At 40.1% G+C, this 27,325-nt stretch overlaps 1 protein-coding gene across 1 annotated transcript in view; it reads left to right on the forward strand.

The window, feature by feature from the left end:
• LOC118857932 overlaps positions 1-27,325 on the forward strand; it is a 77,735-nt gene that overhangs the window by 23,224 nt on the left and 27,186 nt on the right. Inside the window, exons 5-8 of the mRNA XM_036768395.1 lie at positions 4,721-4,887; positions 7,608-8,076; positions 8,902-9,040; positions 17,328-18,245. Of these exons, the coding sequence (XP_036624290.1) occupies positions 4,721-4,887; positions 7,608-8,076; positions 8,902-9,040; positions 17,328-18,245 (1,693 nt within the window). The remainder of the gene's footprint in view (positions 1-4,720; positions 4,888-7,607; positions 8,077-8,901; positions 9,041-17,327; positions 18,246-27,325) is intronic.

Genomic DNA, 27,325 nt, shown 5'->3' on the forward strand with positions numbered 1-27,325 from the left:
TCAGAGTTGTTTTAATTTGCTTTCTCAAATAAAGAGTAATTTTGAGCATTTTATATGCTTTAGATAGTTTTGATTTCTTTGTCTGAAAACTGCCTGTTCACAATCCTTTGACCATTTATCAACTGGGGAATGACTTGTATTCTTACAAACTTGACTCAGTTCTCTATATATCTGAGAAATGAGATTTTCATCAGATACTTGCTGTAAATTTTTTTTCCCCAGTTTTCTATTTTCTTTCTAATTTTGGTTACATTGTGTAGAGCAATTTGGAACTATGTTCAAAGGGCTATAAAAGCATTTATATCCTTTGACCAAGCAATACCACTTACTAGGTCTGTATCCCCAAAAGATAAAAGGCAAAAAAGGAAAAGGGCTTATATGTACAAAAATATTTACAGCAGCTCTTTTGTGGGGTAAGGAATTAGAAATTGAGGGGATACCCATCAATTGGGGAATGGCTAAACAAGTCGTGATATGTGATTATGATGGAATACTATTATACTATAAGAAATGATGAGCAGGATGCACTCAGAAAAACCTGGAAAGACTTGCATGGGCTGATGCAAAATGAAATGTACTATGTGCAAAGTACAGTTTCTGCCAAGATGCTGTTTTCACACGGCCATCTTGGCCCAATTTTACTTTTTAAAGATTTGTTCTCATCAGTGATTTTTTTCCCATTTTTTCTTTTACCTCTCTAATTTGGTCTTTAAAATCCTCCTTGAGCTTTTCCAGGAATGCTGTTTGTGCTTGAGACCAGTTCACATTCTCTTTTGAGGTTTCCGATGTGGGTATACTGTCAATGCTGTTGTCTTCTGAATTGGTATTTTGATCTTCCTTATATCCATAATAAGAATCAATAGGCAGAGCCAAGATCAGATCTAGATAAATGGAAAAACATCAGCTGCTCATGGTTAGGCCGAGCTAATATAATAAAAATGACAATTTTACCTAAATTAATTTACTTATTCAGTGCCATACTAATCAAACAAAAAATTATTTTACAGAGCTGGATAAAATAATAACAAAATTCATCTGGGAGAACAAGAGGTCCAGAATATCAAGGGAATTAATGAAAAGAAATGCTAGGGAAGGTGGCCTAGCCGTACCAGATATTAAACTGTACTATAAAGCAGCAGTCATCAAAACTACTTGGTAGTGGCTAAGAAACAGAGAATCCAGCTACTGGGCTAAGAATTCACTATTTCACAAAAAAGGCTGGGAAAACTGGAAAATAGTATGGCAGTGACTGGGCATAGACCAATATCTTACACTATATACCAAAATAAAGTCAAAATGGGTTCATGATTTAGGAATAATGGCTGAAACTATAAGCAATTTGGGAGGGCAAGGAATAGTTTACCTGTCAGATCAACAGAGAAGGGAAGAATTCATGACCAAACAAGAGATAGAGAGTGTTACAAAATGCAAAATGGATAATTTTGATTATGTTAAATTGAAAAGTTTTTGTACAAACAAAGCCAATGCAAAAAGATTAGGAGGGAAGCAGAAAATTGGGAAAAAATCATCACAACCAGTGTCTCTGATAAAGGCCTTATATCTAAAATATATAGGGAACTGAGCCAAATTTATAGGAATACAAGTCATTCCCCCATTGAGAAATGGTCAAAGGATATGAACAGGCAGTTTTCAGAGGAAGAAATTAAAGATATCTATAGTCATGAAAAAAATGCTCTAAATCACTACTGATTAGAGAAATGCAAATCAAAACAACTCTTAGGTATCACATCTCTCCTGTCAGATTGGTAACATGGGATAAGAACAGGAAAATCATAAATGCTGGAGAAGATGTGGGAAAATTGGAATATTGTTACATTGCTGGTAGAGTTGTGAATGGATCCAACCATTCTGGAGAGCAATTTGGAACTATGCCCAAAGGGCTACAAAAATGTGCATACCCTTTGATTCAGCAATACCACTTCTAGGGCTGTATCCCAAAGAGATCACACAAGTGGGAAAGGGACCTGTATGTACAAAAATATTTATAGCTGCTCTTTTTGTGGTATCAAAAAATTGGAAATCAAGGGGATGCCCATCAATTGAGGAATCGCTAAACAAATTGTGGTATATGAATGTAATGGAATACTATTGTGCTATAAGAAATGAGGAGCAGATGGACTTCATAAGAACCTGGAAAGACCTACATGATATGATGCTGAGTGAGCGGAGCAGAACCAGGAGAATGATGTGCACAACCACAGATTGATTCTGTGATGACTAACTTTGATAGACTTGGCTCTTCTCATCTATGCAAGGTTCAAAGACAGCTCCAAAAGATTCATGATGGAAAAAGCTATGCACATCCAGAGAAAGAATTATGGAGTCTGAATGCAGATTAAGGCAAACTGTTTACTCTCTTTTTTTTTGTCTTTCTTTTTTGGTTTCATTTCTTCTTTTTCACGATTCATTCCATTAGATATAATTCTTCTTTACAGCTTGACTATTACGTAAATAAGTTTAATGCAAAGGTATATGTAGAACCTATATCGGATTACATGCCGTCTTGGCGGGGAGGCGGGGGGAGAGGGAGGGAGAGAAAAATTTGGAACTCAAAAACTTGTGGAACTGAGTGTTGTAAACTACAGATAAAAAATAAATTTAAAAAATAAATGAGTGTAGGAGAAAGATGGCAAGGGGAAGGGGGACCCTAATTAGTCTCACAGCTCACTTTTATGCTTTTATGGACCACAGAGAAGGGTAGTTTCCCAATAAGAGTCTACTTCCCTGAGTCTCAGTCAACCAGTCATTTCATATTCCTTGTGTCCTATCACAAAAGTACCGCTAGGCAGACCCATAGTTCATGAGCCTGAGATACAACCAAAGAAAAACTTACATTCTATAATCTCATCAGTTTGTCTGCAGAATGTATATTGTTTGGGGACTGTTCTGTTCAACTCCTATTGCATATTCAATAAATATGCCTCTTATTTTCAGGAGAAAAACAATTTTGATATCTTTCATTTTTCTATTACCTAAATTTCTCTCTGAATCTTTTCACCTTCCCTTTCCCCTCTCAGGGTCATTCCGTCTAACAGAGAATTTTTTTAAAGAAAAAATTAAGTGAAAAGATCATCAGAACAAATCTACATATCAAAAATATAAAAATATATGCAATGTTTCATGCCCGCGGACCTCCTACTTCTGCAGAAGACTGAGGGGAGTTGTATTTCCTGTGTCTTCTTTGAGGCCAGGTTTGTTCTTCGTAATTTTGAACATTCATCTTATACTAGTTGTAGTTATTCTTTCCACATGCATTGTTGTAGTCCTCTTATATGTCATTTTCTTGGCTCTGTTTACTTTACTTTGCATGGGTAAATCTTCCCGTGCTTCTTTGTATTTATCATGTCATAATTTCTTACATCATAGAAATATTCCATTACATTCACATCACTTTTTCTCTTTCCCAATTAACAGGTACCCATTTTGTTTCCATTTTTTTGCCAACACTTTTTTTTGCTATTATATTTTGGTGTATATGGGGGTTTAAAAAAACCCAACAAATGGAATAAACCTTTACACCTGAAAGAGTCTGACCCTTACGTTTCATTGTCTCTCTTTTTCACTTATGACCTTTAACTTTACCAAAGTCTAAATAGTTCACACCCTTATCCTAAAGGGGAATGGGATGTCTCTGAAGGTAACATCTTCCCTCTAGCTGGAAGTCTTCAAACGAACTTTGGATGACCACCTGTCAAGTCTGAGGTTAAGTGACTTTTTTGAAGGGACAATATTAGACTGGGTGGCTCTTGAGGCTCCTTCTAACTGTGAGATTCTTTGATCTAAAATTTGCATGGGAAAAATCCGATGTATTTCCTTTACCCCCTGATAAAGGTTATGAAGGGTTAAATTTTGTGTGTGACTCTAACAGAACGCTGAAAATAAAAGAAAATAATTCACGCTGACCCATTAGGTTGCAAAACAGAAAAAGGAGGCAATGGAGTTTCTGAGAATGTCTTCAGGATAAGAAAAAGGACTATCAATATCATGTCAACTGGGGAAAAATGCATAGTACAGAGAAGAAACGAGAGTTATTTGTACAAGGGTATAAAAATTGGCGCTATTTAGGGGAATTCTCTCTGGCCGGCTACCTGCATGCATGTATTCAGCCTGCGCACATACGCATTCTGGCTACCGCTTGTTAGAATTAATAAACTCACTAACCGGAGGCAATTTTTGCCTCCTGATTTTTATGTCCCAACAGTTACAAACCTGCCTGGAGTTTCTAATTATATTAGACATGTTAACCGAAAAGTCCCTAATACTGACAATGTTAATAATATTCCCGCCTATTTTTAGACCGCTTTACACTTTTCAAAGCCTTTACTCACGCTAATATTACCACACAACCCCCAGGCATGACTCGCATTTTACTGACGAAAGTAGTTGAGAGAAGGGAAACCCTCTACTGCTATAAAATATGAAAACTGCCAATAGAACATAAGCTTTTTGAAGGCAGAGACAGGACGTGAAGGAATCGAGGGAGAGGAGGAGGGATAGTGGTTACCACGGCTTTAATCAGTAAAGGGACTCCGCCTAGTGTCTGCTCCGCCCCCCATGATCAATAGCCTCTCCCCCTGCACATGCTCAGTACTGTCATGCAGACTTAGAATTAAGGATGCACACAAGGGCTGGAAGTGGGAATTAGATGCTCGTACCTACTAAGGAGGTCAAGCTCTCTCTGAACTCGTGGGGACCGTAGCGTAGGAGAGACTTCCGAGAGTCGGTGTTTTGGAAGCGCAGAGGCTTCTGGGAAACGAAGTCCAGAGACTTTGGCGCAAGCGCACTACTTCTCAGAGCCGGCAGACGCGCTGGCTGCTCCACTCCCGGCCCCGGAATCGACTGCCCTGAACCAGTGGAGCTTGTGAGGTGAGTCCGTGTTAGCGGACCCAGCGGTGCAGTCTGTTGGTCCCCACAGCCCGTCCCGCCCCCGCCTCTAGTCACGGCGGCCATTCCGGCGGGTAGGAAGACCCAGGGAGGGACTTGGATCCTCACTTTTGATGTTAAGTGGGGGGGTGGGGGGGGGCACAGTCACCATGGTAACGGCTTTCGCCCGTGACGTCCTTCCTTGGGCTGTGTTTGGCTGGGCAGGGATGAGGAGGAGATGGACGGGAGTAGGTGGGTTTGGAGGTGGGGGAGGGGAGAGAAGCTCTGGAAGACCCTGCTGTCATCCCTAATGAGGGGTGAGAAGTGGTTTCAGAAGCCAGTTTCCTCGAAAGCCGCCTCCCTGTGAGGAGGAGTTATCCATCCAGGACCCAACAGGTGGTCTTCCCTTCCCTCTCCCCGTCCCTTTCATTTGCGGCGGATGAGCTTTATTATTTGAAAGTAGCTGAGAAACGAGGACCCTCCACTGCTATAAAATAGGAAAAGCGCCGATAGAATAGAAGGCAGAGACCCCTCCTCTTTGTCTTCATCCCCCGTGCTAAGCACAGCCCCTGATGATTGGGGGGGAAACAGAAAGTGGTTCAGGAAGGGCGACTGGGCCGCTCCGCACCACGTGCCAGGCTCTGTGCTGGGCCTGGAGAGAGAGAGAGGTAGGGAGCTCACACGGCTAATGGGGAGGCACCAGGCAAACCACCAGGGACGACTAAGCCGGGTACAGAATGAGGAGAAATAGAGAAGAGGAACCGAGAAAAGTCGCCGGAATTAAGGAGGATCAGGGAAAGGGTTCCTGTAAGATGAATAATAGCAGACCGTTTATGTGGCACCTGCGCTGTGCCAGGTGCTTTACCATTATTATATCATTTGAGTCTTACAGCAGGCCTGCCAGGGAGGCGCTGTTGTGATCCCCATTTTACAGAGAAGGAAACTGAGGCAAACAGGTTAAGTGACTGGCTTAGGGTCACACAGCTAGTTAGCATCTAAGGCATACTTGAACTCAGGCCTAGTGCCCTCTCCAATGCATCTTAGGACTTTAGCTGGGACTTGAACCCAGGAAGCAAGGATGAAAAGGGAGAGCATTCCAGGCATGGGAGAGGGTGTGTCTTGTGAAAGAAACAGAAAGGAAGCCAGTATCAGTGGCTTGAAGACCAAGGCGGGAGAGGTACGGGGGAGAGGTTTATAAGGTGTAAGAATATTGGAAGGCTGAGGGGTAGGGAGGCAGGTTGTAAACGGCTTTAAATGCCAAGCAAAGGATTTCCTATTGGATCCCGGAGGTGATAGAAAGCCACTGGAGTTTATCATAAAGGGAGGGACACGGTCAGGTGCACTTTAGGAATATCACTATGACAGCTGAGGAGGGCTTCTGCTGGGTAGAGGAGAGAATTATTGCAGGAAGATCAACCAGCGGCTATTGCAAAAAAGGTGTAAGGTGATGAAGGCTGTACCAGGATGGCGACGGTTTCACGTAAAAGAGTGGGGCATAGATGAGAGATATTACAAAGATAAAATCAACAGACCTTAGTAACAGATTGGGTTTGGGATTGTGAGCCTGGATGACCGGTGGATGGTGGTGCACTCAGAGAGTCACAAGGAAGCTGGGAAGGGAGGGGGGGCGGGTTTGGGGAGAAAAATAATGAGGTCTGTTTTGAACATGCTGTGTCTCTGGCACATCCAGTTTGATTTAACTTTTGTTTTAAATGTGCTGAATAGTTCCTTTCCCTGAATCCAGAAAAAATCTGGCCAACTGGTCAGGTCCTTTAACAAGATAGTGGGAATGGGAATATAAAGGAAGGGCAGATAAAAATGATATCCTGAATCAACAGGACTGAAATAAGGGTCTTAGGGAAAAGGCATATAGGAATAGAGAATGGCAGGGAACATAGGCAGGAAGGCAAGTTTTAGATAACATTAAAGTTTTTGCACTTGGGTGACTAGATAAATTGTAAGAGAGAGACTCTAGAAAAAGGAGTTGGCTTTGGGGGAAGAATAAATTATGTTTATTTATATAGCATGTTTAATTTGAGAGGCGTCCTGGCATACTGGAAGCCAGGAATACCAGGCTTCAAGTCACACCTCTGACATATACTGGCTTTGTCACCCTGGACAAGTGACAGTCTCTTGTTCTAGGCAGCTCCCTAAGACCTGAAGAGAAGGTGCCAACCTTCATTGATAGAGGGAGTTCCTTCATCTGGTGGCTCCCTGTACTAATGGTCATTTAATCCTTGTGGCATCAGGTTTCTTACGTGTGAGCTGTGTGTGCTATCTACTCTCCCTTTTCGTGCATAGTAGTGAGGATTAGTGGAATTATTACAAATAATTTGTAATTTGGTGTTTGAGCAGAATTGATTGCATGTTTTAGGTAGTCTGTTTCAAGACCAGGTTACTCAGTTTGACAAACTTAGATAGCAGATTATTATTTTACCCACTCATGATGGAAATATTGATTTATGTGAAAAGGGAATGGGTGCCTAAGGAACCAGACTGAGGCCTGTAAAATGGCCTAGAGGCTTGTCTGTAGAGCAAAACCATGGCAAAATATGGATACCATATGTGTCTTATAAAGCTGCCTTTTGGGTGTTGGAGTCCTCTGCTAATCTCTCCAGGAAACCTGCAGGAATCCTGGATATGTGAAGAAAAGTATTATAATGATACTTTCTGATTTAGCAGGTCAGTTTTCTGAACACTAATGATCATTTCTTATACCTTAGAAAGACCCTTGGAGATAATCTGTCACCTACACCCAGCTGCAGTGACCTATTCCAGTATAGAATGTCAGCAGAATATAGCAGGACTCTTCCTCCACAAGGAGAAAAGGGATTTTGGATAGTGAAGGTAGAAGACCAGGAGGACCATGTTTGGGAACAAGAATCCTGCTTACAAGGAAATAACCCTCCCTGTCAGGAGATCTTCCGTCAGCGTTTTAGACAGTTTACCTACCACCACACCCCTGGGCCTCGTGAGGCTCTAAGCAGACTCCGGGAACTGTGTCATCAGTGGCTGAGGCCAGAGATGCACACAAAGGAACAAATCTTAGAGCTGTTGGTCCTGGAACAGTTCCTGACCATCCTTCCTGAAGAATTGCAGACTTGGGTGCAGGAGCGTCGTCCAGGGAGCGGAGAAGAGGCAGTGACTGTGCTGGAGGACCTGGAGAAAGAACTTGATGAACCAGGCCAGCAGGTAGGAAGGAAATGGGTGTGATCTGTTGTGAGAGAGTGAGGACACAAAAGAGAGTAGATAATGAAACACATTTTACTCTTTTTAGAAGAAAGGTAGGACACTCTGAACAGGGAGGGTTGCATATGTTATCAGATAAATTTGCCTTGTCCATCAATTTTACCCATTTTCCTTTGTTTACTGTTGAAGGGGAAGGAGGGGAGGGAGTGATTATTGGAGAATGACTGGTATAAGAAATAAAAAGATATAAATAAAACTTTTTAAAAAAAAAAGAAAAATAAGAAAGCAAGGCCATGGAATCCTGGACTAGAGCAAGAGGATTGCTTCATGGTAATAGAAAGAGAGTTATGTATTTTAAGCCTATACTAGATATGGCTAGGGCAGCTAGGTGATGTAGTGAATAGAGGGCCTGCCTTGAAGTCAGGAGGACCTGAGTTCAAATGTGACCTCAGATACTTACTGTGTGATCTTGGGCACATCACTTAACCCTGTTTTTCCTCATCTGTAAAATGAACTGGAGAAGGAAATCACAAACCACTGTAGTATTTTTGCTAAGAAAAACCCAAACAGGGTCGCAAAGAGTCAGACATGACTGAAACAACTAAACAGCAAAAGACAGGTAGAGTTTTAAATTACTGTGTTGGTTTTTTCTCTCGTTTTTCTTCTGTCCTGTCTCCCCACCATCCTTAAGGGAAAAAAATACTCTTGTTTCTTTCATCTGTTCTCTGGCCTCTGGGTGAATGTTCCCTGCACTTCATTCTAAGAGATTTTAGCTTCATTTCCCATAATTAATCCAACTGAAACCAAACAGAATCCCATCGTTTCCAGGTTCAGACCCATGGACATGGGCCAGGAGTTGTCTGGACAGAGAGGACACCTCTGAGAAAATCAAAGGAATCACTGAATATGCAACCCATTGAAATCCAGCTCAAGTGTGAATCTAAGGAGTCTTCTCTCCTACAAAATGGTAAGGGGTGGCATTCTATCTGGGAGGAACAGAGAAGGAGAGGAATATTATTAGAAGCATTAGAGGCTTCCCTGTTTTTGTCCAGGAGCTCTTTTTACTTCTCTCTTCTGGTATTGTCTCTGATTCCCTACCTGAAAACATCCTTCCTAACACTTAAAAAGATGAGGTACTTTTTTGCTAACAGCTCTGAGACACAAGCCAAAGAGGGGTGTCTTAAGACATAAGTCTGCAGTGGGAACAGCAGGATGAAATGGAATGTACGTTTTAAAACTTGTTTTTCAGTGATTCCCCACTTTCTAACCAAGATTTATAGATATCAACTCTGTTCATAACCCTATACCTCTCTTCTTCCACCTCATTTGTTTCTGCCTGTTTGCCTCCTGTCTCCTCTTTTGGGAGTGATAATAGCACTTATTACTGGAGAGTTAGACTAGAAAGGTAAAGGTCATTTAGGAAAGATAAGATAAAATAGGAGGTATTGTTGCATTGTACTTCAGAAATAAATATGTAATGTCAGAGGCTCAGGGATCAGAAGGAGGCTAACAACTTATTTGAGTTAAAGGGAAAGGGGTTAAAAAACAAGGATAACAAAATGACATGCATCCCATTAGTCCTTCAAATCAGGTGAAAAAGATGGGTAAAAACTGCCCTTGGTAATTAGCTTCAGACCAGGATCTAGTAGTAATGGAAGACTTTCAGTACTGGGAAAAGTGTGACCCAATGGATTGTTTCTCAGGCAAATTTGCAAGTGGATTTTGGAATTGTGTTGGGAATACTGTGTTAGTGCAGAAGAATCAACTAGAAAAGATACTGATTTAATTCTTGCTATTAGGGAAGATTAATTGGGGAGCTAAAGATAGGTGGGAAACTTGGAGGGAAATGCTTGTTAATAGTGGTTAAATACAAAATTCTAAGAGAAGTAAGATAAAAATAATGAACTTTTCAGCAGCCTCAGTAACTTGTTTGCTTTGTACTCAACAGAAACTAATAAACTTTGAGCAACTTTTTTTAAAAAAGCATATTGTACTAAGGACACTAATAGACAGTAAAAATAAAATCTAGGGAGAGGCAGAGCCAAGATGGCAGAGTAAAAGCAGGGACTTGCTTGAGGTGTCCCCCAAACCCCTCCAAATACCTGTAAAAATGACTAAACAAATTGTAGAGCTACAGAACCCACAAAATGACAGAGTGAAACAAATCTCCAGCCCCAGAAAACCTGGAAAGTCGACAGGAAATGTCTATCACACTGGCCTGAGAATGGAACACAGGCCTCAGGGGATTGCATCACTGGCAGCTGTGGTGGTTTCCAGACTTCTCAGCCGACAAACGCCAAAGACAACTTAAAAGGTCAGTGGCAAAACTCTGTCGGACCTGGGTGGGAGAGGAGCACAGTCCAGCCCCAGCCCTGGGGCGATGGAGGTAGCAGCAACAGCAGCTGCTTCTGGAGCTTCAGGCCCACAGATGGAGGGATCAACCAGGTGATCAGAGGAGGATTGCAGGGATCTCTTCGCTGGTGCTGAGGCAGGATTCTCTTGCTCTGCCCTGCTTGGATCTGGATCACAGTCCTGGGTGGCACGCCTGGGGGTAAGAGGAGTACTCGTGTGGCACAGCTTGTGGTGGCTGTGGAGAAGGAATCCTCACAATTCCAAGGCAGAAAGGAGTGTATAGACCAGAGCACATAGACCAGGAGTAAACACCTCTTCTTGGGTCATACCACCTTAGAAGAACTGAAAATTTTCAAGTGTCTAGAAGTATCTCTGAAAACTGTTGCACAAAACCCTTAAAACTTGGGTCAGAGCATTTTTTACTCTGGAAGCAGTCATATCTTGACAAAGAACTCAGAAGTCAAGTAATTAGCTAGGAAAGTGAGCAGACAGCTTAAAAAAACTCAGACTGTAGAATCTTACTTTGGTGACAAAGAAGAGCAAAATGTACAATCAGGAGAAGACAACAAAGTCAAAGGTCGTACATCAGAAGCCCCCAAGAAAAATCTAAATTGGTCACAGGCCATGGAAAAGCTCAAAAAGGATTTGGAAAAGCAAGTAAGAGAAGTAGAGGAAAAAATGGGAATAGAAATGAGAGTGATGCAAGAAAATCATGAAAAACAAGTCAACAGCTTGCTAAAGGAGACCCCCCAAAAATACTGAAGATTATAACACCTTAAAAATAGACTAATCCAAATGGCAAAAGAGGCCCAGAAAGTCAACATGAAGAAGGATGCCTTAAAAAGCAGAATTGGCCAAATGGAAAAGGAGGTCCAAAAGCTCACTGAAGAAAATAATTCCTTAAAAATTAGAATGGAGCAAATAGGTACGAAAAGTCAATGTGGAGAAGAATGCCTTAAAAAGCAGAATTGGCCAAATGGAAAAGGAGGTCCAAAAGCTCATTGAAGAAAATAATTCCTTAAAAATTAGAATGGAGCAAATGGAAGCTTTATGAGAAATCAAGAAATTATAAGACAGAACCAAAAGAATGGAAAAATAGAAGACAGTGTGAAATATCTCATTGGAAAAACTGCTGACCTGGAATATAGATCCAGGAGAGATAATTTAAAAATTATTAGACTGCCTAAAGGCCATGATCAAAAAAAGAGCCTAGACATCATATTTCAAAAAATTGTCAAGGAAGACTGCCTTGATAATTCTAGAACCAAAAGGTAAAATAGAAATTGAAAGAATCCACTAATCACCTCTTGAAAAAGATCTCAAAAGGAAAACTTCTAGGAATATAGTAGTCAAATTCCAGAGTTCCCAGGTCAAGGAGAAAATATCGCAGGCAAACAGAAAGAAACAATTCAAGTATCATGGAGCCGCAGTAAAGATAACAAAAGATTTAGAAGCATCTACATTAAAAGATCAGAGGGCTTGGAATATGATATTCCAGAGAGCAAAGGAGCTGGGATTGCAACCAAGAATAACCTACCCAACAAAGCTGAGTATAATCATTCAGGGGGGAAAATAGATATTCATTGAGATGGAGGACTTTCAAGCATTTCTGATGAAAAGACCAGAGCTGAACAGAAAATCTGACTTTCAAATACAAGAATCCAGAGAAGCATGAAAAGGTAAACAGGTAAGAGAAATCATAAGGGACTTACTAAAGTTGAAATGTTTACATTCCTACATGCAAAGATGATATTTGTAACTCATGAGACCTTTCTCAGTATTAGGGTAGTTGGAAGGAATACATACATATATACACATATACATATATGTATATATAGACAGAGGGCACAGGGTGAGTTGAATATGAAGAGATAATATCTAAAAATTAAAATTAAGGGATGAGAGAGGAATATATTGGGAGAAGGAGGAAGGGAGATAGAATTGGGTAAATTGTCTCAAATAAAAGAATCAAGAAAAAGCTGTTACAGTGCAGGGGAAGAGGAGGGAGGTGAAAGGGAATGAGTGAATCTTACTCTCATCGGATTTGGCTTAAGGAGGGAATAATATACACACTCAACTGGGCATCTTACCCTACAGGAAAGTGGGGGGGAGGGCATGATAGAAGGGAGGGCAGTTTGGGGGAGGGTTTAGTCAGAAACAAACACTTTTGAAAAGGGACAGGGTCAAAGGAGAAAATAGAATAAATAGGAAGGAGGAAGAAGTCTTTCACAACATGACTATTGTGGAAGTGTTTTGCATAACTACACATATATAACCTATATTGAATTGCTTGCCTTCTCAAGGAGAGTGGGTGGGGAGGGAAGAAAGGAGAGAATTTGGAACTCAAAGTTTTAAAAATAAATGTTAAAAATTGTTTTTACATGCAACTGGGAAATAAGATTCACAGGCAATGGGGCATAGAAATCTATACCCCTATAGAAATCTATAGAGGTATCTACAACTGTAGAAATGCCCTTACAAGAAAGGGGAAAAGGGAAAAAGGGGGTGGAGTGATAGAAGGGAGGGCAGACTGGGGGGAAAGGGTAATCAGAATGCGTGCCATCTTGGGGTGGGGATAGGGGAGAGATGGGGAGAAAATTTGGACCTCAAAATCTTGTGGAAATAAATGTCAAAAACTAAAATCAATTAATTAAAAAATAAAATCCAAAAAATTTAAGAACTAGTGGCTGCTTAAAAAGCTATTTATGAAGGATTAGGCAAACTTGACTCCCTCATAAGGCTAAGAAGGTAATATTCAAATAGTTCCCACTGAATATATTCATCAAAAGAGATCTTTTCCTGAAGAGAGGGAAAGATATAGTGAAGGGAGCTTAATGATAATAGGGTAAATGATAACGAATAGAAAGACAGCAGAGTATAGTGAAACGAATACCGTGCTCAGAAAACTGAGTTCAAATCCTCCCTCTGACACTTACTGACTCTGACCATTTTTTTTCATCTTTCTGAGCTAGAAATTCATGATCTGTAACATGTAGATAATAGTACTTGTAATAAACCTCATAGGGTTTATTGGGAGGATCAAATGAAATTATATATATAAAATGCTTTGCAAACCTTAAAATACTATAGAAATGTCAGTGACACTTATTATTAGAGGTTTTTCAGATGTGAACAGTTCACTGAAATGTGCCAGGTACAATAAAGAACGAAAACCCAAACTAAAATAATGCCATCTTTGGCATATGATACTGCCAGTGCTCTCCTGCTACCCTCTTGCTTTTCTAGTATTAGGGATGGATTTTTTCTGGTTGTTTTGTGTTTTCTTTCTCTGTCTTCCATGGGACTAACAATTTATATATTCAGTAAACCTGGGATTAGATGTACAGTGCTGCTGGCTTCTATGTAAATTGAACTGTGCCTTGCCATCATTAGTACTACAATGTTTTAGTCAGCTGAGCTGACAAACTAATAGTAGTATGAAAATGGGGTGAGAAATAAAGACAACCTAGAAAACACGGATATATTTATATTGACAGGGACTGCTGACGTGAACTCTAGGATATTTGACAAATTCTGCTGGATTTCTAACCATTGTTTTTTGAGATGTCACAGAGGACAAGAGGATAATTCTGGAAATTCCTGAATTTTAACAATGAGACGTACAAAGGTATTAAGGACAAACCATATGTAAATTCGCAGCTGCACTGATCATTAGATACTATGCAGCAAACATTTGTTAAGTGCTTACTGATAGAGAACACAACATCAGGCCTGGGGGTGGGGGGTCAGTAATAATAGGGGGATAAAATACCAATACAGCTAGCTCCAGTGTACAGTATTGCCTCCTAAGTGAGCTGTGGTTGGGGACTTGGGAGTAGGGGAAGAAGAGAAGTCATTAATAACTAGGGAGATCTAGGAAGGTTTTATGGATGAGATGACATTGTTTTGGGAAGAGCAAATTATGCTATATCAATTTAATTCACTGTTATGATGGAGCTCAGATGAGGGAGAATTGATAAGTGATATCTTGAATATTGTTTTGATAGTATTGCTAGGTGGATAAACAAATAGCTGGAAGATCCCACACAGCGTTCCTGTGTACCTATGCATTTCAGGTTCTCTAATGTTGAGGAATCAAAAGTCTGTTCAGCATGTCTCCAGATAATAACGAAGGTAGAGCTGTTCATAATTCAGAAAACTGGAATGTATTTTAAGATAATTTTGACAAAAAGCAGTGAAATTCAATAAGAATAAGGTTCCATATTTAGAGAGAAAAATACCCAATAAAACACAAATATGGTAGAAAAAGGACCAGCTAGGCACAAGCACAGAAGAGAAGCTCTGTGGGGCGGGAATGGGGGAGGATAGGTCATAGTTGACTACAAGCTTAATGAGTTAGCAGTGTAGCACCACTGGGGGGAAAAGTCAGCCTGATACTGAAATATATTAAAAGCAGGAAGACATTTACAATTTGGTAATTAATTCTCCACTTGGCTCAGTCAGCTCGGGAGAAACTAGAGTAAGCTCAGAAAAGAGTGACTGAAATTATGATGGGGATAGAAGATAAATCTGTGAGGAAAGTCCAAAGGAATGATTTAAACTACAGAAGGGTAGGTAAGGCATGACAGTATATTAAAATCTATGAGGAATTTTTATGAGGAAAATATTAATCTACTTTCCCCTCTTTGAGGATGCCGAAGGTTTAATTTGTAGAATTTTCAGTTGGATCAAAAGTATCCTTCATATCCTTTAGAGGGAGGTGTTTGTGGAATCTCAGTTTCTTGATAATGAATAAATTTTTTAAAAAAATTATTCAAAATGATTTCAGTATTCATTTACTTGAAGGCAAAAGACTGGATCAAATGATCTCTTGAGATCCCTGTTAGCTCAAGGATTCTGTAATTTTGTCACCACCTTCTCCCACCTTGTCTGAGTACATGTTCTGTTTGTCTATGACCATAGTTTATTACCTACACTCCTTCACCATTCTAGTTCCATGTTCCTTTTGCCATCTGAATGACAGCCACCAGATATGATGCAGAGGAGGTTAAGACTTCTTATATGTAAAGACACTGGGCCTTTCTTACTGCTTGCTTGAGCTGTACAACAGAGAAGAGTCAGAGTAGAACAGTCCTCTGACTAATGATGGTGGGCAACTTTGATGTTTGGAATGGGGAGCTCTTTTCAGTGACTTCCAGATCTGCAGAGTTTGCTTCGAAAGTTGTCCATCTTCCTACAACTCCTCCAGCATTGATTTTTGGCATCTTTGCCAGCTTGCTGGATGTGAGATGAAACTTTAGGGCTGATTTGATTTACAGTTAGTGCTCTTACTATTAATGATTTGGAACATTCTTCCATATGGTTGTTCACAATCCTTCCGAGAACTGTTTGTTCGTACCCTTTGACCATTTATCTTTTGGGGAATGATATTTGGCGATGTGTATGTATGTGTGTATGTATAATGTGTGTGTGTGTGTGTGTGTGTGTGTGTGTGTGTATGTATGTATGTATGTCTGCTTTACATATCTTGGATACCAGATGTCTGTCAGAGAGATTTGATAAAAAGCTTTTTCCCCCTCTCACTCACTACCTCCCTTCTTATCCTAGTGGCATTAATTTTGTTTGTATGAAAACTTTTCAGTTTCATATAAATCAATTTATCTATTTTATCTTCCCTAGTTGCTTCTATTCCTTATTTGGTTAAGAATCCTGTGTATAGCTGGGGAAAGTATGTGATCTGCTTCTCTTCTGATTTTTTTAATGATGTGATCTCTGATATTAATGTTGCATGTACATGTGTTGATAATCAAAATGGTCTCCTTAGCACTTAGTTCAACAAGTGCCCTTGAAGAGTTTGGCCTTTGTTTCCTTTGATTAATTCAGTGTCTTTGATTGAGTCTTACTAGGTGCTAAGCCCCAGGCCCAACCCCCTATTAGGTATAAAACCTTAGTAGGTGTGGATTGGCAACTAAGGTGGGGTCCAAGGTGGGGCTAACTCCAGGGAGAGAGGGCCTAGTTTACATGTCTGGGAGAGCAGAGGCTTTTAGACCACGTGGGTTTATGTCCGCCTCTTTGTGACGATTCTAGGTCACGTGGGTGAGTCGCATGTGTGACTCACCCCTGACGCTGAAAAAGATATAAAAACCAGGGGTTGGCTGTCTGTTTTTTGGAGCTCTACCTGCAGCAGTGGTGGCGAGTGTGACTCTGGGCCAGCCCTTGTTCCGAGCTCCTGGGCTGAACCTAGATGTTGGTAACTATGAACTGTATTGGGTCTGTCTGTTGATGTTTGTAATTTTGTTTGTATTTTGCTCTGAAGTTCAGTGTGCTGGCTTTTTCCCCTGAAGTAAGTGAATGCTCTCTGTATGCTGAATTAAAGTAAGCTTGTCAACCCCTTCAACCTTGCTTTCCTTATTAAAGCAGATCAAAAGAACCTGTGCTTTCCCAGCGTGCCAGCAGCTTTCTGAGTGCTGGCTGTGGGTGGATCTTACACCCCCACAGAAGCTACTAGCCGGATTGTTGAAACAGTACATTCAGAATCTATGATGGAAGAAGTTGAAAGGTGTTGACCTCAGCCTGATTTCTGTCATGTTACTTGCCAGTTTTCCTAGCATTTTTTACCAAATAGTAAGTTCTTTCCTAAATATTTTGTTTGTTAGTTTATTGATCACTAGATTATTGAGTCACATTGCTTCTAATTTTCCCCTGTCTAGTCTGTTCTATTGATTTACCTATTTTTTAACCAATACCAGATGATTTTGATGACTGTTGCTTATAGTAGTTTGAGGTCTGGGAGTATTATTCCTCTTTTATCCATACCTCTCTTCATTATTTCCAGGAGGTATTAATCTCCAAATGAGATTATACTATTTGAGAATAGAGAATTTTTTTGTTTTCAATCTAAGAAACAAATAACATCTATCATTTTCTATTTATTATCTTAGGTTATCAGAGTAAGACTAAGAGCAAGTGGCCAACTCATAAACAGAAAACATCTGAAGTAGAATCACTGAGGGCAATGTCACAAACACCCCAAGGATGCATAACTGAGGGACTTGATTTTCAAAAAGACTGTGAATGTGAAGGTACCTTAGAAAAGCAGCATAGAAATGCTGGAGGGGAAAGACTGAATGGTTCTCATTTGCAGGAGCAAGATTTCATGCAAGTTACAGTCACTCACAGCATTATCCCCCCAGTCAAGAGAGATTTTGAGCAGAAAGAGTGTGAAAGAAGCTGTAGTTTAGGCTCAACCCTCATTTTACATCAAAGAGAAAGACTTCATAGATGTGATACATGTGGCCAGACCTTCAGACAAAATTCAGCCCTTATTCAACACCAGAGAATTCACAATAGAAGAAAATCCTATGAATGTCACGAATGTGGAAAAGCCTTCAGATGGAGCTCACATCTTGTTCAACACCAGAGGATTCACACTGGAGAGAAACCTTATGGATGTAATGAATGTGGTAAAGCCTTCAGGGGGAGCTCAGATCTCATTCAGCATCGGAGAATTCACACTGGAGAGAAACCTTATGAATGTAATGAATGTGGGAAGGCTTTCAGCCAGAGTTCAAAGCTTATTAGACATCAGAGGATTCATAGTGGCGAGAAACCTTATGAATGTAATGAATGTGGGAAATCTTTCAGTCAAATTTCAGTGCTTAGCAGGCATCAGAGAATACACACAGGGGAACATCCCTATGAATGTAATGAATGTGGGAAAGCTTTCAATCAAAGCTCAGCCCTTACTCAGCACCAGAGAATTCACACTGGAGAGAAACCCTATGAATGTAATGAATGTAAGAAAACCTTTAGGCACAGGTCAGGGCTTATTCAACACCAGAAAATTCACACCAGAAAGTAACCTTTTGAATGTAATGAATATAGGAATTTTTGATGCAGATTTATACTTTGGTTAATTCCAGAGGAGGTATGCTGAGTCCAAACTTAATTTAAAATAAACTTTTTGTCTGCAGCTCTGTGTTTGTGTTGAAAAAAATATTAATACTATATAAGCATTTCTAGTTTACAGAAATGTTCAAACTGACAGTTTGACAAACTGACATTCCCGCCTCACTCCTGAGTATGCTTTCAGATATGTCTCTAACCCAAGAAAATTTGAGATGTAATTTCTAGGAGTCTTAAACAAGGAAAATGTCACTATATATTCAAATATAGATTGGAGTTAACATTCCTGTTTAAAAACAAGCCATTTGATCTTCTACAGGAACTACTCAATTCCTTATTTAACCACTCCGCCTAAGGATTGAATGGTTCTCCCTGTGGATCAATATTTTAATCCTTTCTGAATGAAGAAGAGGGTATTTCCTCTGGTTGGGCCAGTCTAACTAGTCAAGAGGAACTTTTGTCCCCAGTTGGGTTTCTACTCTTATCTAATTTCCTTAGGAAAGGCATTTTTTTGTTCTTGACCTAAACCACCTTCCAAGTGGGACAAGTCTGGAAAGTATTTTTAGATTAGAGAGGTATTTCTTAATATTTTTAGAGAAACTGAAAGGGAAATTTTTAATATGCTTCCTTATATACTCCAAAAACAATTTTTATTGACATCCTAATTCAAGTATTGTTCTTCTTGGAGAGCAATATCAAAACTAGTAGTCCCCCCAATGCCTTTAAATATCTTTTTAATACAAGATGATGCAGTTTGAGGGGGGTTTGAGAGGTTCAGGGACACCTCGAGGACCAGAGTACTGGATAGGGTCATCTGCAATGAATTCACAGACTCAAGCATTTTTTAAGTCAAGGTGGCAAAGATTTATTGTTACACTTTTCACTGCGATCTAACTGGAATGATGCTAAAGCTTATATAGGAAAAGTAGTGGATTATCTGGCAGATATGCTAATTATGTGATAACTTACAACCTTGGTCACTGGCATCACTCACTACTAGAAACCAGGGGAAGGGGTTTCTCAGGTGTATATTTTTGGTTTGTTATGTCTGTAGCAAGATAGCTTTGAGAGTTGATGACTGTAGCTAGACCTCTAGATTGTATACAGTAACTTTAGGAATCAATGCACGATAATTCTGTGGTTATGAGATAGTCCTTTTTTGCAAGAGAATTTCTTCAGAGGTCAGCTTGTTTTTGTGATGGAGAAAGATAATTTTTTTTACTGGGGCCCACTCATGAGTAATTGCTAGGCATAGTGTCCTTGGACTGAGGAGAAAATTGTCAGTGATAGTGTTTTGAAGCTAGGGAGAAATGTGATCTTGAAATTGGGGTCCAAATACAAGCACCGAAGCACCCTATCATTCCCCCTTCAGATGAGACCCAAAATCTTCTGGCGTAAGGGATGAAGGTCTCAGCTTCTGAAACTGCTTCATGCTGATAATGGATGTAGAGCTGTCCCTGCCTCATGGGGTTCCCCCCATTCAAGGGGTTGGGTCTTTAGCCAGTGTCCAAAACTTGGCTGATGCCAGGTCTAGGAGGTGATGGGTCACAATTTTGGACAGAGGTTGGTATCCAGCCTGAGTGGTCATCTGCAAATGGAGGGCACTGAGCCTAGAAGAAACAAATCTGGCAAAGAGATTAAGCAGACGAGGGTCAAAAAGGAGTGGGAGGAAAATGACCAAAAGTGGGGTGAGTATGGGGATACTGTCAAACTTAGCAACTATTCAGGGACAGGAGGGGCTTGCATGACCCCCATTTGGCTCCACACATTCTTATCTGCCTTCCATATTTTTGATCAAGCCTTTATTTTTCCAAATCTTCTGAACCCATTACTCAGACTACTCAACTTCCCTTTATGTTTCTACCATAGACAAGATAGCTAATAAGTTACTGCTTTTCACTAACATAACATGTACTACCTTAAACAAAAGAGGTTCCTGACTTGAGCCTCAAAACTGATTAGATACACATCCTTGTTTCACAAGCTTGTTTATCCTTCTCTAATTATATTCACTCTGGAAGAAAAGGATACTTAAGAAATTGAATCTTTTACATATGGTAGTTAAAACATTAACTCTTGCTTAGGCCATGGAATGACTGCAAATTTAGATCAAAACAGCAAAATGTCACATGCTTACATTGTACTCATATCTTTTACTGACCACTTGTTATGATCATAGAAATTTGCTATAGAAGGAAAAAAGCAGGGACATATGGCATACCAAATATGACAGGATAAAACGTCCTTAGGGCTTGTTTGAATTCAGATTAGAGTCATAGTTCTCCAATCATGCAGTATCAATTACACCTCATAGCCAGACTCAGGAATAGTCAGGTGGGAAACATTCCTTTTCAAAGGAACATAATGGGGAAACAGCCAAGAGGATCCCATCCTAGATTGAAGCTAAGACTGTACTCATAGATTTTTCCCAGATGCAGACCTCCTCCTGTTAACAGTACAGGATCACATTCTTGCCGAGTAGCTTGTGGCATTTCTTTCAGATATTGATTTAATGCAGACAACTATACCCAAATTCAAACTCAAAACAAAATTAGCTATGGTCCCAAGAGCCTTAAACAGCAAGTTTCACCAATCACAGCTTAGAGCCAGATAAGTTATTTTTACTCTCAAGGAGTTTTGCAATAATAAAGATTTATCAGGACTCACATACATAAAGGATTCCATCTAACATCTTTCCTTCTCAAATTTAAACTTGTCCTGATATAAAAGCCAATTGTTAGAAATCCTTTCTATCTATTGTACATAAACTTGCAACTTCTCAGCAGGCCAAATTCGTTGTTTAGGAACTTCATGAACCAAACAACTTCTTTTCCTGGGGCTGATGAACTTGCCCACACAGATGGTTTCCAGGGGACTTGGCAAGTTTACAAAATAAGGAGAATGGACATGGACCCTAGGGAGGGGCTGATACTGGTGCCCCTGCCTGCCAACCCCCATACATACAGGAGGACTGTTCTGAATGGGCAGAACCAATCTGGATAAAGTTTTCCACCCAATCACCTTTCCATACACAGTAATCAACTAACAATTTTAGGTTTTATCATTAAAACAGTAATGCCAAATAACAAGTATTTATTCTTGGAGAGAAATATTAAAACTAGGTGCATCCCTACCCCACCCCCGCCATGCCTTCACACATCTTTTGAACACAAGCCATTTTAAAGTATCTTGAACAAGAAAAATGTTACAGTATGATAAAACACAGTTTTGCATTTATAGTGTGTTCCATCCAATAAAACAATAGTCACTTAATCTTTCTGGGAGGCCCTGGACAATATTCTTCCTAAAACCACTCATCTTTTTTGACCACTCAAAAGCTCTTCTCTCAGCCGGTCAGAGGGGATCTGAAGTAATTAAAGGGACTTCTTCCCTCTGATCAGTACCCTAATGCCTTGGGGGAAGGTAGTAATCTTTTAGGAAAATTTTTTTAATTTCTAAGTTTGGTTACCTCCCTTAATCCATTGTCCAGGGCCTTAGATTTTGTTCTTGACCTTTTATACACTTTTCTAAGAGAGAGGGGTTAGAACTAAGAGAAAAGATTTTAGTAGAGGGCATTGTTTTCTGAGAAGTTTTAAGTAGTATTAATTTCCCTTCCCTCAGGTTGATCTGGAAAGAACTTTAAATTGGAGAAATATTTATTTAATATTTCAGTTGAACTAAGAAGTTTTTAATATGCTTCTACAGTAACTTTCTTTGTAGTAAGTAATCCATTGCTATGTGCATGTTGGCCCATAGGAAATGTAAGAGATTTGTCTTGGTGTTAATGTAAGCGAACAAGAACTGTGATATGTGGCCAGATCCAGAACTGTTTCTCTGACCATAACAACAAGCGATATTTCCTGTAAAAGAATGGAGATTTCCTCTGTGGCATTGAATTCACAGGTTAGATATTCTTCATGACCCCATGAGGTTACAAGGTGGGAACCATAGTAATAGAGATTTCCTCTGAAGGAACTAGAACAGAACTGGAGAGTAGCTAGCTGCTTTCCTATGAAAGGTTTAGAGAAAGCTTCTAACCTGCTCTTTGATTTTGTCATGAAAATATGCTTGCTTTCTTTTCCTCCCATGAGGAGGATAAAATCCAAACCTGATAAAGGGAGTTGGGCACTGCAAGAGACGGCTCCAGTCCCTGTCACTGAACCTTCCTCAATCCTTTCTTTGTTCTATCTTTCCTTCTGTAACAAAAGAAAATACACAAACTATTACCAAACTCAAGGCATTTCTAAGATGCTCATCAGTTTACCCTTTTTTGAACCACGACTATGAATAACATACTGCTGCTTCCATATCCCTTAAGGTCAGAATAGCAGGAAGCCTCTCCATGTTTGTGGTTCAGTTGTTTTTCAGTTGTTTCCAACTCTTCATGACCATATTTGGAGTTTTCTTGGCAAATATACTGGAATGGTTTGCCATTTCCTTCTCTACCTCGTTTTACAGATAAGAAAACTGAGACAACCAAGGTTAGTGACTTTCCTAGGGTCATACAGCTACTGAGTGTCTGAGGCCACATTTGAACTCAGGAAGATGAGTCTTCCTGGCTCTAGGCCTGGCACTCCACCCCTTGTGCCACCTAGCTGCTCCTCTCCATTTTACCTCAGGACCATGTGATGAATTGGCCTGGTTTATGGGGCAGATATCTCCCTAGATATGAAGAAGGGCCTGAAATGTCTGTCTCAGACAGGTCTTGGTCTCTTAGGCTTCTCAGTAGTTGTTCTCATTGGTGCAATGGCTATGGTCTATGGCCTAAGATCAATAACTTAGGAAAGAGATCTAAGAACCAATGAAAGACTTGTTCCCAGTCTCAGAGAATTCACACTTATGGAGGTAAATAACACAGAACATGAACAGCACCAAGCCTGAATACAGTAATAAAGTTTAGAAACATCTACATGAATTTGAATAATAAAATTATCTTTTCAATAGTTATAACTAAGGCCCAGTACCTCAAGTTTTGTTCTAACATGGACTGTATTTGATTTTGGGATACTACCCCCAAATCATGCCTCTTTGGTTTGTTTTGCTCCTAACTAGGGAACTTTGGGAATGTCAAAATTAAGCTCCTATATACAATTAAACTTGGGTAAGTAAAAGGATCGCAGCTGCCTTGCAAGCACTAAAGGTGCACATTGGATTTGGCACAGCTTTTATTTCATCTTACATGCAAAAAAATGCAAAACAAAGTAAGACTTATAGTAGTCTTTCAGTTCTCTTTTCAGTGAATTTCACCTTCTACTCTTATGAGGATTTGGTGTCCCCTCCAGAAAGAGAAAGGATCTTTCCACTGGAGATGAACCATCGGAATAAATCAATAAAGGATAATTTACAGGTTTTGTTTTTTGCATTGTGGCTTAGTCATTTGCTACACTGCTAATTCTGGGGTTGTATGATAATCCTCAGAAACCCTTCAAGAGAAAGCTAGAGTTTCAAAAACACTTAGCACCTGGCCTTGTGGTTCCCCTCTCCATGGACTGCTATCTCTAGGGCTTAGTGGGCAGGGACGGTCATTCTATGAGTGGATGAGACAATGCACAAGCTTCTCTCCATTCCCCAGACAAAAGTCTGCATCTCCGGTATCAACTCTTTCTAGATATCCAAAGAGATCTACATAGGTCTGTCTCTTAAATTTTATAGGTCCAGTATGCAATTCAGATCCATAGCAGAGTCAATTAAATTATGATCGCTGAGGCGCCATCCTCAATGAGATGTGAATAGGTCAACAAGTACCCAGTCTCAGGAAATGTCCTTCATCTATCAAAGAGGGGAGCATGTCCACATCCTTCCTATCTGAAATTTCCCAACAAAGGCTCTCCTTCACCAGTAATGTGATTAGAAGGATGTTTACACCTCATCACGTGGACCAGGCTTTCCTCAGCAACCCTCAAGTAGGGTTGTGTAGGACACAAGATAGAAGAATGAATGGTAGAGCAGAAAGGAACTCTGGACTGAAAAGTCAGGAGACCTCAGTTCTGCCCCTAAACCATATGACCTTGATTAAGTCATGAGGAAATGGATAAAATTTAAAAGCAGAGAGAGTGGAGGGAAGAACTAAATGTACCTTGTCAAACATAACTCCAGGATGTCTTTTCCTTTCAAATCTCCAAATTCCTAGAATTAAGAGTAAAAAAAGTTGCATCTTGTCTTGAAGTGGGTCTTTGTTTTCCTGTTCATGGTGCTAGGTGCCTGCAGTGGATTGCTCTATAGAAAGATCATTGTTTTCCTTAGCAAGAACAATTAATGTTGGGGTGGTAACAGAAGCCAGTCTAAAAGGGTTAAAGAAGGGTGTGTTTGGTGAGAAGGTGTAGAAAACCAGATGTAGAAAGCTTCTTCTATTCTGTGAAAGGAAAGAGAGAATGATAACTTAAGGAGATGGTAGGATCAAGTGAAAGTTTTTTCAAAGATGCCTTTTCCCGGTCCTCATCCTTCTTGATTTCTCTGCAGCGTTTGACACCTACCTATGCTCTTCCTTCTGAATACTCTTCCATGGTTTTTCTGACACTACTCTGTCATGGTTTATTTCCTCCCTATAAGACTGACCCTTCTCTGTCTCTTATGCAGTATCATCATCTATGCATAGGCATGCCCCTAGGTCCATCCTTGATATTTTGTTCTTTCTATACTCTCTCTCGATGGTTCTATGGATTCAGCTATCATCGTTCTATATAGATGATATAATCTACATATCTAGTTCCGATCCCTCTCTTGAGCTTTTAGTCCTCCCCACCTGAATGTTCCATAGGTATCTCAAACTCCCTATCTCCAGAACAGAAGAAATCTTTCTCTCTAAAACCATCCTTCTTCCTAACTTTCCTATTTTTGTCAAAGGCATACCATTCTTCTAATCATCCAGTTTCACGAGCTAGGAGTCACCCTCAGCTCCTCATTCTCCTTCAGTAATACCCAGATCCAATCAATCTGACTGATTCTACCTCTTCAACATCACTCTCATCTGCCTCTTTCTCCATTACACTATAGCTACTCTCGTCCAGTCAGTCAGAAGTCTACGAGCACTTATTAAATGCCTTCTGTGTGCTAGGCTAGACTTTCATTACCTCCCACCTGATTTCCCTGAATCCAATTTCTCCCCTCTATGATCCATCTTTCACATAGCTTCCAAATTGATTTCCTCATGTACAGGTCTATCCATGCAACTCTTTGAGAAGTTTTAGTAGCTTCCCTTTGACTTTAAATAAAAAATATTCTGTTTGGCATTTAAAGCCCTTCACATAATCTAGTTCCAGTCTTTGTTTTTCAGAATGGTTACAAATCACTTCATGCACTGTACTCCAGCCAAATTGTCCTTACAACAGTAATACCACACATGGCATTTCATCTCCTATCTCTGTCCTTCGTCCAAGCTGTCTGCTATGCCTGGAATATTTTCTCACTTCCATCTCTTGGAACCCCAAGATTCCTTCAAAGCTCATCTTAAGTGCTGTTAGTTTTCCCCAGATCAAAGTGTATTTCTTTTGTGTATAGCACCCCCTTTGGCTACTTGTACTGTACTCCCAGGTTGTATTCTCCCTAGGTTCAGACAATTTACTCCGTGGATCCACATTCCTAAAACTTGGCTCTAAAACCACCACCTTGTGTCTTTCTTTATCTTGCCTGTAGTTCCCCAGAGCCCAGCAAGATGCCTGTGCCTTTGCACCATCACTTTAACTCAAAGCAAAAGTATTTACTAAAATGGCATCCTAAGAACAAGAGTAACAACACATCTTCCCCACTAACCTGTGATACACTATTCTATAAATACACACAGTCAGTGGGAAGAACAGGCACAGAGAACTGGAGCCTATATTGTGGTGGGTGAAAAATGAAATGACTGAGGAAACAAAGGTTCAAGCTTCTAAGCATTTTGATTTATTAATCAATACATGCCAACTGTCTAACAAAATGGGATCAGGCTTTTTCCTCAGCTTAAGGGTTGTTCTCCAAATACAGCAGGAGACAGACTTTTATACATTAAAAACAATTAATCAAATAAGGCCAATTGTAAGGAAACAATACAACATTAGGCAATCTGATTTCCAATTGGAGGAAAGATTAGGGACTTTCCAAGTTGGGAGGGGGAAAGCAAACTGGTGCAGTTCCCTGAAATCAGAAAGAGGTGTCTCACACTCCCCACCGATGATCAGTGCGGGACCAAGTTTTCAGATAAAACATATGTGTTGTTAGAAATGTGTAATTGTAAGAAAACTCCTTGCATCAGTCTTAGGATCTGACTGGGTTTCTGGTTAGCATAACCTAGGTCCTTAGTTAAGAGTCTCTAAGTAGTAGGTAGAAAAGTGGTCCAGCTTTCTAGTCCCGCAGGGCTAAGTTCAAACAATGCAATAAAGTTTTTTCAAAGGACAGTAATTGGACCAGACCCATGATTAAATAGAAACTAAAGCTAGCTCTAGAATTGAGTCACAAGCTGGAGTCAGTGTGATTCACTTAATTCCCACAATTAACTACTTGTTGTCCTGATCCCCTCAAATCCTTCAAGATGCCAGGACCATCAATAGTCTTAGCTCTAGGGTCTGCTAGCTCCTGAGCAGGATTCCAACTCCTGGTGCCAGACTTTTGACTCTTCTTACTAGCCCTACTCCATTCTGCAGCTGACCTATGTTCTGCTAGATAGTGCTTCTGCTGGATATGCTTCTGCTTTGATACACCATTGCTAGAGGGGAGAAGAAGGGGGAGATCAAAGAAGAGAAGGAGAGAGAAATTTCCTATCCCCTTCTCTATTCTCTAAAACATGTGAGTCCTCTGAAAGAGCTTCCTAGATTCTTCCTCCATAGCTAGATGTTCTTTTTTTTTTTTAAACTGACTTGGAGGAGGGGCAGCCTGTCATTTAAAGGCTACTAGAGACATGGATGAGTCTGTCACCTTTCTCCAATGGCCAAGGTTATATAGCCATTTACACTTTGTTATCAAGTCATTTAGGAAATCCCTTTATACCTCTTTATTTGGTTAATTCAGAATACTACCTAAATCACCTCCCTTATACTCTTCCCTGGATAAATATTTGTTG

This window comes from Trichosurus vulpecula, chromosome 7, assembly GCF_011100635.1.
Source record: "Trichosurus vulpecula isolate mTriVul1 chromosome 7, mTriVul1.pri, whole genome shotgun sequence".
Taxonomy (NCBI): domain Eukaryota; kingdom Metazoa; phylum Chordata; class Mammalia; order Diprotodontia; family Phalangeridae; genus Trichosurus; species Trichosurus vulpecula.